At 45.3% G+C, this 15831-nt stretch overlaps 4 protein-coding genes across 4 annotated transcripts; 2 read left to right on the top strand and 2 right to left on the bottom strand.

Annotated features, from left to right (window-relative positions):
• Positions 1–5063: 5063 nt before the first annotated feature.
• On the top strand, positions 5064–6047 carry MELLADRAFT_109756 (uncharacterized protein; the record flags this gene model as incomplete). The annotated part of the gene is made up of 1 exon (XM_007413699.1): positions 5064–6047. One exon carries the CDS (start codon positions 5064–5066, stop codon positions 6045–6047), a length of 984 nt encoding a protein of 327 aa, XP_007413761.1.
• Positions 6048–9688: 3641 nt separating this feature from the next.
• MELLADRAFT_109757 (uncharacterized protein) lies at positions 9689–10680 on the bottom strand (the record flags this gene model as incomplete). Its single annotated transcript, XM_007413713.1, has 3 exons — positions 9689–10186; positions 10301–10587; positions 10671–10680. The coding sequence occupies 3 exons, from the start codon at positions 10678–10680 to the stop codon at positions 9689–9691; spliced, it is 795 nt and encodes a 264-aa protein (XP_007413775.1).
• A 342-nt stretch (positions 10681–11022) lies between these two features.
• Positions 11023–12427, top strand: MELLADRAFT_117468 (uncharacterized protein; the record flags this gene model as incomplete). The annotated part of the gene is made up of 4 exons (XM_007413700.1): positions 11023–11224; positions 11382–11494; positions 11572–11733; positions 11822–12427. The coding sequence occupies 4 exons, from the start codon at positions 11023–11025 to the stop codon at positions 12188–12190; spliced, it is 846 nt and encodes a 281-aa protein (XP_007413762.1).
• Positions 12428–13324: 897 nt separating this feature from the next.
• MELLADRAFT_117469 (uncharacterized protein) lies at positions 13325–14382 on the bottom strand (the record flags this gene model as incomplete). Its single annotated transcript, XM_007413712.1, has 5 exons — positions 13325–13583; positions 13670–13743; positions 13831–13962; positions 14069–14183; positions 14254–14382. 5 exons carry the CDS (start codon positions 14284–14286, stop codon positions 13482–13484), a joined length of 456 nt encoding a protein of 151 aa, XP_007413774.1.
• Positions 14383–15831: the final 1449 nt, after the last annotated feature.

Raw genomic sequence — 15831 nt, forward strand, 5'->3', positions numbered from 1 at the left:
GAGAGTGAACTTGGGCAGGGAGAGGCCGGGGTTGGGTTGTACGCAATGGTCCAGGTGGTGGAATAGGTTGATTCGAGTGTGATGGTGGTCTAGTATGCGGGTTGTTGCTTCTGCGGATCAGCAGGTGAGTGTAGGAAGGGGTTGGTGTCGGTTGAGGAAAAGGGGAATTTCCGGAAGTTGACCGCATGATAGACGAGAATTGAGCCGGTGGAACGGTAGAGGTTTGCGAGAGGGACGGTGGTGACGTGTAAAGGTCGTAATACGGAGTCGATTGTTGGAATTGGCCGTACTGCGGCATTGGGGGTGCTTCGTAGTAAGGAAATGGAACTGGATCAGGGAGCAACTGTTGAGGAAAAGGTGCTGTGGAGTGAACGGGGTCCGGATCGTAAAGAACTGGGCCGGCGCGAGTTGCGTGAGGAAGCATGAGTTGGATCTGCGAAGCGAGATTGCTGTTTGAGCAAGGTGAAGGATGGTTTTGCCGTGCGTTGTTGCTGTTTGGCAAAGGTTGTGCTGGCCGCTCGGCCGGCTGGGTTGAGTAGTGAAAGGGTAACGGCTCGGGGTTAGCAGATTGATGTGATGAGGAAACGGAAGATGAGGTTTGAGCGGAGCTAGAGGAGGACGACTGGTGAGAAACGGAGGGGGTTGGTGTGATTGTCCTAGGTGTCGTGGAGGTGGCGAGCTCTTCGTTGGCGGGCTCCAACGCCTGCTCAGGAAGCATTGGTCGGACGCCGTCGTCGAGATCAGCGAGGGCCTCCTCACGTATAGTCATACCCAAACGTCGTGCTAACACATACATGTGTTTGCACGCGGAGTTGGTGCTTGTGAAGTGGGGACAGCTACAATTGTTCACTGAGCCGGCGCGGCCGTTGATGCTAGGGGTCGTGTTGATAGTGTATTTCGTGCGAGGGCGAGTAAAGGAGCCAATAGAGTACTGGCCTGGGAGTCAGCGGTTGGGAAGGTAGGTGTAAGTAACAAGTTAGGCACTTACTTGTGAGTTGCCAAGCGGGGAGGTAAGGCAGACGAGATTATCGAGGTCCTCATCGGTGTAAGAATTGGCGAGGCCCTTAGCGATATTTTGAAACTTGTTGCTCCGCTGAGCGCGGAAGCCAAGAGTGGTGGTAAGTAGAATCTGGCAATATTCAGTTTCTACGTCTTCCGTTAAGATATGTAGGAGTTCATCGGGCCGGCAGAGCTTGAGGCGGTCGAGAAAATTGAACTTGAGGACTCTATGATATGATTCATTATAATTATTTGTATGAATTCCTTGAGTAGGAACATCACGCTCCGAAAGCATGCAATGCGAGGCGTTGCGAACCCACTGGGTCTCGAAGTATTGGACAAAGGCAGGGTACATATGGCGGTTCTTGCGCTTGAATTCTTGCCAAGCGTCCTTCCAATAGTCGGAATAGATGACGGCCATAGCTTCCTGATGGAGCTGCACAGCAGGCCCCTCCGGGGCCTAGAACGGGGTGAGCTTGTGAACAATGAGTAAGCAGGAAGAATGGACTGACGCTAAGGCGGGCTCGTGCCCGTATCGCGCGAGAAACGTGATAAGTACACCAGAAGTGCTTTGGGGGATTGCGGCAACTGGCGTAAGTGGTGGCAAGGGCGCTTTGGTAGGACAATGCGCAATCCGTCATGAACGCCGTGGGTAATACGCCGATTTCGTCCTTCAGCCATGTGAAGAAGCGGACGAGGCTAGGTCTGCAAGGGCACGGTGAGTTAGCTTCACAGTGGTTAAGAAGACTATGTTTCACTTACGCCTTTTTGTCCGAGGTGAGGAACCAGGCAACCGGCACTCCGCTGCCGGTGACGGGATTGCGAATGATAAGCGTTAAGAGTGTAAGTTTGACAGTTGGCCACTCGGGCACATTGTTGGTGATGTTGTGAGTGGAGTCAAAGCAGATAACACCTTTCCCGTGAAGAAGCAGCTGTTGCTTTTGCCACGGCGATACAAGGCCAATCTGGATGCGTTTATAAGTTGGTCGGATGTCGTTGTAAACTGAATAACCGCGCTCCGACAACCTTTGAGTCCACTTCATCAACGAAGTAATGAGACTAGGGTCTAGTCTTTGGATGTTTTTGGCAGCGTTGCGAACGACATTGCGAAAGTCGGCGTATGAGACGCGGAAGGCCTCAGGAATAACGGACAAGGATTGAAGTTCGTCCTGCGATAGGAGGCGTTAGTTGGAAAACTTATGCGTAATGATGAGTGGAAGGGTGAACGAACGGGGAAAAGGTCAGGACAGCGTAACAGTCGCTGAATTGTCCGCCACGTAAGGCCTTCCAAAATCCTGTCGTTGAGCCATGTCTTCACGACAGCCGGCATGCGCATGTTACGCATGTCTTCTACAGAGAACGGATTATGGTTCTCGTGTTCCCAATGCCACTCGAATTCAAATTCACCAGTGAGAGTCTTTTTCAATATAAACTTGGCCGGACATTGAACTTTGATTGAACCGGAAGATTGACGAGTTAATTCTGTGATCTTTTGCTTGATTTGTGTGCAAGGATTGCCGGAGGAACTACATTTATACGTTTCGGTCCACTCATGAACCCTTTTGGGGCCACGCTTGCTCGAGGAGGGTGGCTTCTTGGCGATGACGACACCGGTGGGTAAATGAAGATGCCCATTGAATCGGCGACCCTTGGTCACCCAACGTGAGGAGGTACACGTCGCGAACACAAGGTCAGTCTCAATACCGGGGGTCTTGGGTAGTGTAAGACGAAGGGGTTTTCGATCTCCGAAGTCTGGTGGTGACCTTGAAACATCGCGGACGTAGCGCATGGATGAGGGATTGAAGTCAAATCCCGGTGTGGGTGGCGCGAGATAAGCCAGTGGTAAAGGCACGAAATCGTAAATATCGGTGCAGCGGGGGTAATGTTCTAAGCCAGAAAGGATTCTGCGATTATGGCGAGTGTGAGATCTAGTGGAGGGGAGTTGGAGGTAGTCACCGCCGGGACGAGAGCTCGGCGTGCGTCGAGGTTTGTGTGGTTGCATACTAGCAGATGGCGTATGCGGCGAAAAAGGACTTGGCAAAAATTTCGGACGAAGTCTCAATCAAAGCAAGCGTTGTTTGGTGTACCAGACGTCTTTGCCGAGCTCGAAGGGGGCCCATGTCGGTGTCTGACTCACGGCGGCTTTACGCATATCAATATCGCCTTGCAATTATCAAAAATCAATCACACTCAAGCAATTCCAACGGGAATGCAAGGAAGTGCGTTACGATCCGCTTGTCGCAGACAAAATGGGCCGCAAAATCGCGGCAAATATCAACCAATCCCGTTCCAAGGGAAATCATGCAATCGGGTGTCACGCATCGGCAAATCGCCACACACAGCACCTGCTTGCGCTCGGCAAACACTATCCTGGCACGTGGCAGTCCGGTGCAAGACCGCAACGCTCAGCGTTACATGGTTCCGCGCAATCAATGATGGCGAGGATGGGCATATTCAGTAGTAGGTCAGATTTAAATTGCAGTTCAGGACTGTGCCAGTGCAGCGGTCGCGGCAGCCGACAGGCAGAGCGAAGCTCACGCTGATGCTGCCTTCTTTTACGGGTGATATTGCCGTTGGCGCTGCAAATTGCATGTTTATCGAAAGGAATGACGGAGACGTCTTAACCGGATTTCAACCACGGAATCACTGAGTCGAAGTTCAAACACCGACGTTTGGCCCCGCTACGCGGGCCCCGTTGGTAGATCCATCGCTTGTGCCGAGTTGTGGATTGTGACCGTGTCGGGTATGTCAAATCAGTTACCGTTGTTTGAAATCATTTTTGATTCAATATCATTTCAATTCACTTGTCAGCCCCAAATCGCATTTGGATTTTCCTCTCTGGCGGATGCATACAGAGATTTGCGTTAGTTCTTTTGAAACGTGCGGGTAGAATAGTTTCAGGGGATGGTGCGAGGCAGAACACGGTCGCACTTGAGCATAACTAGGAACGTTCCCTAGATGATTAAGGAACATAGTTCCTACGCCCAAAGTGTCAATTGCAATTGATATTACGTCTCACCTGTCTCAGTACATGTCCCCGGTACAGATACCGTGACCAATCGAGATCATCCTCCCACCTCCTTCCACCCATGCAACCCGTTTGCAACTTCAAAAGTTGTCAAGTTTTTCTCAACCATCGTCGGGTTTATATGTGTTGTTTTCATTTCCTTACGTTGATTGAATCATTAGACATCGATGGTTCAAAAATCATGTCGTTATGTGTAGCTCATCTTGATAACAATCCTCATTCTCCATCCGGTTCTAAGCAATATGTAGAGTCTATTATGTTTATCGAGCGTGGCTAAAAATTTCCTGATGTCCTCCGTTGTGGTCCTGCGAAGGTTGCATTATTGTGTTTTAGCAGACAATCATCAATGCCATTGACACGGCTACTTGGTTGGGCATCCAAAAGCGAGGAGGACCTCGCTCCTTGTGTATAGCTGGATAACAGTGGATAACACGTTACACATTGGGAGTTGGTGTATTGGGTATCTCACTGTGTAACACATCGGTCTGTAGTCTGACACTGCGGTTGGCAGGGATGTGCAATATGCATGTGTGATACTTGTTTAGGAACGTTCCTTAGGGTTCTTAAGGAACCTTTTTTAGGGAACATTCCCAATTATGCGCGGATGCGACCATGCCCTCGTGCGAGGGCTGCTGGCATAGCGGCGCGGGATCCGAGTCTCACCGATGTATAGTTTGTCGACTTGTCCTCCGAGTTCCAGCAAACCGCGAGTTTCTGTAGGACGTATGTAGTCTTCATCTCAAACCGATCGTTTTTGTGACGCAGGCTCGATGTAAAATTGTGGATGGTAAGCGTCATAAAAGGTGACCATCCATCATTCTAGAATTCCGCCTTTGGAACAAGCTTTCTTACAATCATTTGCATTCATTTCTTGAGCAACTTTTTGAGATATCTGTCCTTCTTATTTTGCCTCCAACGCTGCTCTCGTGCAGCTATACAATCAACCTATCATCCACGCCTCTCTGAATTCCAAATCCGGGCTCTGCCTTCTTCCTGATACCACTACATTCCCCAGCGGTTTTCAAGCTTACACGGCATGAAGATGAGATCTCTCCGTATCTTCGCCCCCTACGCTCTTCTGATTCTCTGCGGATTGGTCAATTGGACCCATTCAAATCCCACACCTATGACAGAAAGTGATGTGGCCAATTTGGTAGCTGATGAAAGTCTTAGTGATGGAAAATTTGTCACGACTGGCGTCAACCACGGTCGCACGGCTGATCCTTCATCACAAGTTCTAGAAAGAGTGGAGCCAGAAAGTGCAAAAACAAACGAAAATTTCAAATCATTGGCCGGTGATGATGCAAGAGGGAGTCAAACTAACCACGCAAGTAAACCAAAGACGCCGGCTCAAGGAGAAAAGAAGACATTTCTGCAAAAACTCCGATCCTTCTTTGCTGATGGGCCAGTCAAAGTCCGGAAAAAAATCAAGCAATGGTTCTCGAAGGCAAAACCCTCTAAATATGACAAAAAGAAGGTCAACAACCCCAAGGCAAATCCGAAAAAAGACCTGTTATATATTCCTGAACCCAAGACATCAGCGGTAGAGAATTCAGCTAAAGAAAAACCAAATGATTCATCGGTTCACGTGCAACAGATTGGGAACAAAAAGCCTCAGGAGGAATTTAGAACCCCCACACCTCGGATCAAGGAGGCATCTCAACAAGATGAATTCTTCGCATCAGATAGGTCGGTCAAGGACTGGGAAGAGATTGAGAATATGTTCTCACCTTTGTCTGCTTTTGACGAATCAGAAGAGGTAAAAGGTAGCCAACATGATGTCCTAGCATTTATAAATGGGCGCATCCATGAAGTGACAGCCATCTTAGAAAAACCAGAAACAATTCCTTCAGGTTTTCCAATGGATCAAGAATTTCTGAAAACGTTGCAGAAAACCATGGAGGATGAAGAATCTCAATATCGTTCCTCGCGGTCAATAGTAGAAAAAGCCAAATTCACTTTCACAAAGGAGGAAAATAAATCACTGCATACTGGTTGGAATATCATAATTCTGGATTGAGTACATGCATTGACAATTTAAATGTAATACAACAATTGGAACACACCCTTACAAGTGAAGAGAAATCGATAAAATATGATGAAATACTCGAAGAATTGAAATCTCTCAAGGAGGGATTTGAGGAAAGCTCTAGAAAACAAATTGCATTTAATGACTGGTTAAATAGCTGGAAGAGTAGTATAAAACCACCTGAACCCAATACATCAGCGGTAGAGAATCCGGCCAAATAAACAAAAAATGATACATTGGTTCCATCTGAATTGTCTTGACTGCAAGGGTTTCATTTTGACTTATTCTCTTTTGTTAAGCCTTATGTTATTTCTTTACTTATCAGCTTTTATATGAGTTACTGTGTTTGTTTTTATATTCTTCTACATATTGTACCACAGAGAAGGTCTACTTAGAATACAAGACTGTAGACTTTGTCTACTTGGTTTTTTGTGCTAAAATAGCCAATGGCCTGTGAGTTATTGCTTTATGTTTTGATCTTCTTCTATGTATTGTACCACAAAGAAGGTCCACTTAGGTTATAAGGCCATAAACTATGTCGAATTAATTTTGGCCTTAGTTTTTGACACTAAACTACATGGTGTGTGTGGGAGGCTGTGGCCTGTGGTTCTTGTAACCAGGTAGGCTCTCTGCTCCCTTTTCTCAGGACTTAACGTCTGGAGCCAGCAGAGAGCTTCATTGGTAGGTCCTGAGAGGTCTGTGCGCCCATCTTTACAGTTTATCAATATCTGAGGTCTGTGCGCTGGAGCTTTTGGGCAATATCTCTCAGGAAATCATGTTCTCACTCTCCCCCAAATACCATCTTCAAATTTAGATCTCTTATAATGTACATAACATCCTTTCCTCAAACCACTTTCATTTGTATCTTCTTTCCAATTTATTTCTTTCCTCTTTCTTTGATTTGACCTACAATTTCAACTATCATTCATACAAAACAAGACAACCTACCATCATCTGCATCTCTAACTCTCCTTCAAGCTACTGAATTCCTCTTCTGCTGTTGCTTCTTCCTTCACCTTGCGTTCTAGTTTCATTAAGTTCCAATGGTGCTTTGAATCCTTTACATCATCTTTGGTATATTTGCATAAGGATGCGGGTATGCCTTTGATCCCCAGAATCTCAACCTTGTAGTATCTTCCAGAGGCTGACTATCATTCCACTTGAACATCACACCTCCTTCCCAAAAGGAATGTCCCAATATATTGTTACTGTTGTTGTGTTTCTTCCAGATCTTCTTATAAATATTCATTGCTACAGATTTCAATGGTTTCACCAGCTTTCTGTTTTCAGTATGAGACACAGCGCCCACAACCCCCAACACCAGTGCAGGACAGTGCACTTTTTGTGAAAGGTGCACTGAGCTGCCATTTGTAATACCAGCCACTGTGGTGTGATGTGCAAATTGTTCAGTGTGTTGAAATTGCAAAAACCCATGTTCTGTAAAAATAACAGTGAAGCACAGCACAGTAGTCAATTGATTGTGGGGAGAAACTCAAAATTTGAGAAAAATGACAAAACAATAAGAAAAAAGGTTTCAAGGGCATGAAATTTACAGCATGAAATGCACATCCTATTGAATATTGGCCACAACAACAAAAATGTAATAAAGATGATTGAGAAAAACAAGAGAAGTAAAAAAAGAGAGACAATATAGGAAAAGTAAAGTGTTGCTCCTGTTTTCTTGTTAGTCCAGCTTCTAACAAAATGTTCCACAGCTGCCACTACCATTCCCAGCTCTCCATTTGGAACACACTTCTGTCTGAGCCATTGACATATGCCAGCAACTTGTTCAATTGGTACTTCCCACCAAAGGCGCAACACATTTATAAGTGACTTCTATTGTAGCTAGGAGGATAAAAGACCAACTAGGTGCACATGTAAAATTTGCATACACAACAAGGTTGGGTGGGCCAAAAATACAGGACAACAGAGGGAAAAATTCTATCAGCCCTGAGTACACATACATGTACCCAAAACTAACTTTTAACATTAAAAACATTATATATCATGTTCCTTGACAATCCCTATGCACTAACAGGAACTCAATGCTTCATTGATCCACTAGACGGATCTAACTGGGAAGTGAGACAGACTAGATGGGACAATCCCAGCCAACCTGATCCAAAAGGAGACAAGTTAGAACCTACACGTTCAACACAGTCAGTAAAGTCTGCACTCTGGTCTCAAAACAGACACAAAAACGCACAAACCCCCAATCTTATAACCACCTATATAACCAAGCGGTGAAAAACAACTCCCAGCCTTACTTCTAATCAGGGACCAACAACCAAGGAGGGGTTCAAATCAATCCCAACTTCAGGGAAGCAGGAGAAATATATTGCCAACTTTAGGGAAGATAACAATAGGGGAGGTAGAGGTGGAGCAAGAAAAGGTGGAGAGTGGGAGTGGGAGTTGGGGAAGGCCACAAAGCAAAGGAGATGCTGGTAACCACAGCAGTTCAAGTTCACAAGTGAACAGAACAAAGACAGTAGGTGATGCAACCAAGAGGAAGTGAGTGTCATTAGCTAGTGAATCTCGACTTCAAAGACATGAATGCAATGGAACCAAAACTTGAGAAACCAGACACAATCTGAGTGAGAATGTCAGAATGAGAACTGACCAAATGCTTCACCTTGCCACACAACAACTTGGCCACCTGAAGAGCAAGCTAATGAGATACACCACTGCCAACATATTTACCTTGGATCACAAAATCCAAGGTATTCTTGGATTGATGCTGTCCGAGGTTATGATCTGAGGTAATTCTCAGTGCATAAGAACCCCTCGGACAAAAACCTCTGACAAGGTCTGTCCGAGGTTTTGCCTCCAATGATGCCCCGGATTTCTCAACCCAAGGCATCTATGTTGGCAGTGCCCAATGTGTCAACAAACCTGAGACCCGCAAGTGAGGAACGGAGGCAACCTGAACCCCACGGGAAGTGGCCAACTAAAGCCGCTGTTTTGGCAGCGCCTACATGGGTTTTCTGTGGGCTGCAGATAGCAATGGCCTTCTTAAAAGTTTATTCCTATAGACCCCTGCAAAAGATAATTGATGAGTAGTTTGGTTGGAGTTTGCAAGTTGTGAGGAATCTGTACTTTCTTCCTAGCTTTGGATTCTCTCACTGCTAAACCTCTGACAACAAGGTATGGGTTTAGACCTTGCATACCAAACTATTTCATGGAACTAGGCCTTAAGATGTGCCTTAGTTAAGAGTATCATTCTCAGACTCATTCTTGATGTTGCATAATGCATTTGGGCTTCATTCATTAAGCTTAGTCTTAGTAATCTTCTGGTTTTTGAGTGGATGAAGAAATATATCAAATGTACTGAATCACCATTGGATGTGTCAAATACTCACCGTGGACCTCTCATTCAATCCATGATCCTCATATCCACCTAAGCTGTATTCTCAATTGACAACCCTTGGAGCCAGGATTTAACTACACGCTTCTCTGAAAATAACTCCACTTTTATATTAGGAATTCTATATTCATTTCACGACAGCCTACATCTTCCTTGAGGACACATCTTTGCTATCAGATGTTACCATAACATCTATCACCTACGAAATTGCACTCTTACAATTATAAGCATATCACACGTGTCCTGCTCTATAGAAAACATCTTGAAGCTATCCGGTTTGAGAAGCGGGTTTGAAGTCTCTGAGAAGACGGAGAGTCGTTGGATCTAGCCCTTGTTCCGTAGTATCTCCGATCTCACACATCTTCCGTCCAAACCGTTTTCCGAACGTCTCAACCGTTGCTGGGACCATGTCAAGAACGCGCACCGCTCGCGTGGGCGCTGGAGCTGTCTTCTCCCCAGCCAAGTCGGCCAGGGCGGACTCTATACTGATGAGACGAGTGTTGGACAATCCGCAAGGTACAATGTGTTGAAAGCCGGCTTCACATTTACGCTCCACGTTGAGGGCAAAGCCGTGACTAGTAACTCGGCGTCGGACTTGAATTCCAATGCTAGCAATTTTCTTCCCAACGTCACCAACAAAGGTGCCAACTGGTAGATTGGGATCGTCACAAGGATTAAGAGTTCTGATCGGCATTGGAAGTGCTGGGTGAGTGAGGATCTCACTGATGACTTTTAGCAGTTGGTCTACATAGCGGCGAGTGGAGATCTGATCAAGGAAAATCAAAAGATGGGAGCATAGGTCATACTATGTCAACGTTGATCGGTTTCGGAGAAAGGCCGTCGGTTGATTGTTAGGTATTGCTACAATGGACGTGCTCACGCCCATCATCCCAATATCGAGAATAGGATATCCAACCAGCTGTCCAGGTCCATGGAAGGTAGTTTCACCACCCCTTAGAGTAGACACAAATTCGGCACCCGGATTCGCGCGCGACAATCTCGAGGTTTCCTGTTCCAACCAAGCGTTGTCGGTTGCACGCCGACCAGCTGTGTAGACTGGTTGATGTTGAAGCAAGACCAAGAGATCCGGAGAGGGAACTTGTGATTTCGAGTCAATCTTATTCCGTACCAGGGCTTGTTGAAGGGCTAGTGCATCACGGTATGAGACTGGAGTTGGGAGATAAATCCAATAGATGGGCGGTAGAGTCGAAGAATGCGTTAATGTTGAGGTAGCCGAGCACGTTAGTGACTTGAGATCATGAGGGCGGCTCCGGAGGCTTTTCAAGGCGCTAAAGTTCAGGAAGAGTGATCGTGATGATGGGCAGATTCGTTGTCCGAGGCCAGAGAGACTCATAGGAAGTTGTGGTTTGGAGGTGAGTCAAGTTGAGGGACGTTGAACAAGAAGTGTAAAGCCAAAAATTGGATGAACTTTGCCCCGAGAATCCCGAAAGACAAGAAAAGTACGGGACCGCGGCCAGATCCGGTGAGTAAAGCTTCACCCCATTGGGGCTTTCACCACTCTCAAAATCTTCACGCTTGCAATTGTGTCATCCTTTAACCAAATCCCCTATCGCTCAGACAACCAAATCACATACCCTCAAGATGGCAGAACAATCAACTCCAGCATCTTTTAGTCGAAGCGTAGTATCCGGGGCGATGGCCGGCCTAACCGTCGACTTATTCTTTTATCCACTTGATACCCTCAAAACTCGACTTCAATCTCAAGCTGGTTTTATCACTTCCGGAGGATTTAAAGGTGTTTATCGAGGATTAGGAAGTGTAGCAGTTGGCAGTGCGCCAGGGGGTAAGTGAATCGGGGTGGGTGTTGTATGTTCTTCATATGTTATTTCACTCCCTACATATAGTTTTGAAGATCAACCACTAACCACCAGTAAATTCTCCGGCCTTTGTTCATGGCATTTCTCTTCGCTATGATCGACGATAATCGAACCGATCAACAGCGGCCCTTTTCTTTACGACATATGAGCAGTGCAAAAACCGATTGGTGCCGAGTTTATTGCCCAACATTTCCGCTCCGGTTTCCCATATTATCTCGGCTTCTTTAGGGGAAATAGTAAGTTACACTTTAAGACTGGCATCAATTTTAAAGGACAATGAAAGTCTAATCAAGGCATGAACATTATTCAATAGGCTGCATGTTTAGTCCGCGTGCCCACTGAAGTTGTCAAACAGCGACAGCAGACATCTACGTACGGTACAAATACCACATCAGCTGATGTGCTCAAATTGGTTGTTCAGCAAGGCGGGGCTAGAGCCCTCTATCAAGGATTTCTAATTACCATCTCACGTGAAGTAGGTCTCCCGAGGGCTTTGCCTCTCTTCCCTCAATGCCTCAACTTGACTGATAATATATGATGTTTCATCATTCCCCTTTCTACAGGTTCCGTTCGCTCTAATCCAATTTCCTCTATACGAACAACTCAAGCTATACGCGAAGGCTAAAAGGCAGTCATCATCTCAAAAGGACCTTCCAGCCCATCTTGCTGCATTATGTGGTAGCATCGCAGGATCAACAGCTGCAGCGATCACCACGCCTTTAGACGTGATCAAGACTAGGATCATGCTCTCTGAACGTTCAGGCCACAAGCGTGTCAGGATTTTAACCACATTGATAGATATACAAAGGAAAGAAGGCTTTTCGGCTTTTTGGAAAGGGCTTATACCACGAACGCTGTGGATCGGATTAGGAGGTGCTGTGTTTCTTGGGGTTTATGAGGCTTCTAAGTTACATCTTCCGCCGTTTATCTGATAAGGTAAGACTACCAAATGTTTGAATCCAGAATATACGACGCCTTTCAACAGGGGACTCGTATTCCATGAGTCGTCAAGCCTCGGTGTCCAACTGCATTCCCATGCATTGCTTTCTGAAAAGAGCATCTGATACATAGGTACATGAGGCTGTCATTGACTCGCATCTACCATATAGCCTTTGAGTCTACATCTAGCTGTAGCAGGCCTGACTTGAGAAAATCATTGTACTCTAACTTGACTAAGTCCCTCCTCAACCGCGCGCGTCCTTCCCGCAGTCTCCGGGGGCGTCCCTGCGGGGGTTAGGAGCTCATTAAGCTAGATTGTACTCGACTTCAGACACAACAAAGAATGTTACCTCGATCTAATCCTGATTCTGAAATGTCGAAAGGGACTTGTAAAACCTCCGGCTCAGAGCCAAATATGCGTTTTCAATGAGATATAAAAATGACGATAATCTGTAAACCCACGTAGGCCGGAAGCCAATGAGTGATCACCGCCAATGACCTAAAAAAACCAGTACCTCATGGGGAGGCTAAAGAACACAGAGACAAGAGTTATACCAATACAAACCTCTGATGAAGCCACCACGGATATACTGACAAGAGAAGCTTGTATCAACAATCGAATATAAACCATAGGAGGGTCAACAGAAAGATGAAGTGGAATAGCAGAAAATGATTGGTACACAAGCATTGATGTCATGCATACATTGCAATAACATTAGTAAAGTTTATCCTGGTTATCAATCAATCGCCAACCCCCCCGTCGGGGTGAAAATTGCAGCAAAAGCCTTTGGCAAAAAGATCAGGCAGCATATCCTCGGAGTGATATCGGAACTATGATCTCTCATCTAATCCTAAAACTTCTAAGATTAAATTGGGAACTGGTATTGGGAATTCGATAAATGGCTGGTAGCTTAGTCTTTGTAAGACGCCTCCGTCTTGGGTTAGTCAACGGGAAGTTGGAGCAGGAAAAATCATATCCTAGCGGTAATTCGCCGGTTGGATGTTTGTCAACATTCAAGAGGCTTGGTTGAGTCGTGGCATTCGATGTGGGTGGGCGGCAAACATCTCTCATCAACAGCGGGTTTGTAGCCGGAAATGGCGCGATTGAAATTATCAACACTGTGAGAGAGATTCTAAAAAGTTATATTACACATGGGCCATTCTTCACTATCATGTACCATTTAGATTCAACAAAGAGCAACATATTCCATCGTGAATTCGTTCACTAGTCGACTTGATAAGATAATATGCACAATCAACATTTGACCAACAATGAAGAGACCCTCATGCTTGAGCATATTTCCGAGTCCACTCTTTGCTCAATTGGATCGCACCAGCCTCATCTGTCTTGTAATGTTGAGCAACGTCGTTAGCCAAAGGGTCGTCCTTTCATCAACAAGATCAAGAGTAATGGATCCGTCAGATCAATTCATAAAGCATCAGGAGGTACAGTCAAGCGCCATAGTACTCACTGGATTGGGTGTTGAGAGTAAGGCTTGAACCGAAAGTAAGACTGTTCGGATCTGTAGAGCTGGAGACCACCGATCTATCGTAACATGGAAGCATCAAGTTGATTTCTTAGTTTCTTTATTTGAGATTGGTGATAATCTTCAAACTGAGAACAGTTAAGAACCTTTCAAAATGTCTAAACAGATCCTTCCTAGCTTATCAATGTTGGGATGATAGATCTTAGTCAAGAATCGCACTTTGGGTGGTGACATTGGATAGTCTTCCGGTAAGAAGAGTTCGAGCTTAAACAGACCGCCTTAGTAAAACAAAACAGACGTAAGATAATTCAGATCATGTAAGCTTTGAGATAACAATCGAGTCTACCAATCATTTGAGAAGGGTGGTATTGATGAATATCAGACCTTGGAATGCGCTGCCTTCCGGACCCTGTAGCTTAACGTCGAAATATCGGAGGTTGTCGTCATGAGGCACGGCCTCAATTCCGGGAGGTGCATCGGAGACTAGCCTTTCGGTTTCCTGTGTATGTTATGCATGGTCGTTAAAAGATCAATTCGCTCGGCTATCGACTTTGAGAATCATCAATGACCTTGACAATTCGTTTAGGAAGTGAAGATGCCATCGTTCAAAGCCTTCGCTCCAATAGTGAAATAGTTCGGTCGTTCGAAGGCTCAAGATAGCTCAAGATAGCTCAAGACGTTTATGATGGTTATGTAGGGGCGACCGAGGATACTCTCCAGACTGCAGTCACGTCACTTCACTTCAAAGTTCAGCTTGAACCTGTCACCACTTTCGCTCCCTGTGACATTTGCTTGTACTCGGTACACGTGACCTTTTTGCAACCCCCATTGTCCCATTTTCACGGGCATATCGATGATTCACCACAACGCACCACTGTCTTCTGACACGCTTATCTACATAACACCTCACAATCTCACCCACCTCGTGTTTCTGCCGGGTGCTGACATGTATCATTTGGCCATGGACGGACTTGCCATTCTTGTTCAATCAAGTATAAGTAATACACTTTGGACATTTGCATAGTACAAGTTGCATTTTGAAGATGAGGATGTGGTGGTAGGGTGTGGGAAGTACTGATAATGAGAAGTTCAAAAGTTAAAGGTTTCAGAATTTTCCTTGAGGATACTGACTAGATAAAATCAAAAATGATGAAGGTGAAACAATATAATATCTAAGGTGGACAACATGAAACTTGATAGTCAGCATATTGCCAATTTTCTACATAGCTTTCTCCAGAGTTTTGACTTGCATTGGTGAAGATTCAAAATCAATGGATGTGGAAGTGATGGTGGTGGTATGTTGTAATTGATTGAGTAGAAGGAGAGTTGAGGAGGGTGTGAGGTTGAGGGCGTCAGCTGACCTGCGGGCTTATTGAAGCTGTGTGAGGTTGACTGCATCAAATGACCCCACAGGAGCATTCACAACAACCAGTCCGTGGTGTTGCCACAACGCTGCTTCTGTGGTATCAGCTCTTTGTGTGTAGTGCAACTGATCTAAGTGCATGTGTTGAAGTGGATTTGGTATGGGGAACTGTGTGTAACACTAAGGGCGTGTTTAGTCAGGCAATTTCTGAGGCCAAATCACATTCTGCAAAATTTAAAGTGTCTATTTGGTGGAGCATGTTTCATTTTTGCATTAAAATATTCACACAATGTGATTTCTGGTCAGAATTTACTAAAGTGAATGTGCCCTAAGTATTGACAAACCGGAATGGATTATGTGCTTACAAACTTAGACATATTGAGTGTACAGATAGGACATGACACATTACATTTCCAACAACAAGCAGGCATTCATGTGTAATTGCTGGTTTCCAAGGTGTAAGATACATCATCACCAAAGCTGTCATTCACAATGCTGGGCAATCACAGCTCACCAAAGAGTAGCAGTTGATTAACTGATTGAAAATGAAACATTCGACATTATCTGATTGTGAATTTGAGTTGTGTGTACTGGCTTTGTCATTGTTTTGCAATAGATATATTGTGAAATTAGATTATTTAGGTATTGTTGACTCAAGAAGTGAGCTTAACAAAAGCAAAGTCCGCAACTTGTACCCACTTTTCCAAGGAGTAGCATGTATGTTCTGCCCTGCATTGTCACAAAATCAAGAGCCACTCGGCAAATTTTTATAATCTGGTACAAC

The sequence above is a fragment of the Melampsora larici-populina genome (genome assembly GCF_000204055.1).
Source record: "Melampsora larici-populina 98AG31 unplaced genomic scaffold MELLAscaffold_38, whole genome shotgun sequence".
Classification (NCBI taxonomy): Eukaryota; Fungi; Basidiomycota; class Pucciniomycetes; order Pucciniales; family Melampsoraceae; genus Melampsora; species Melampsora laricis-populina.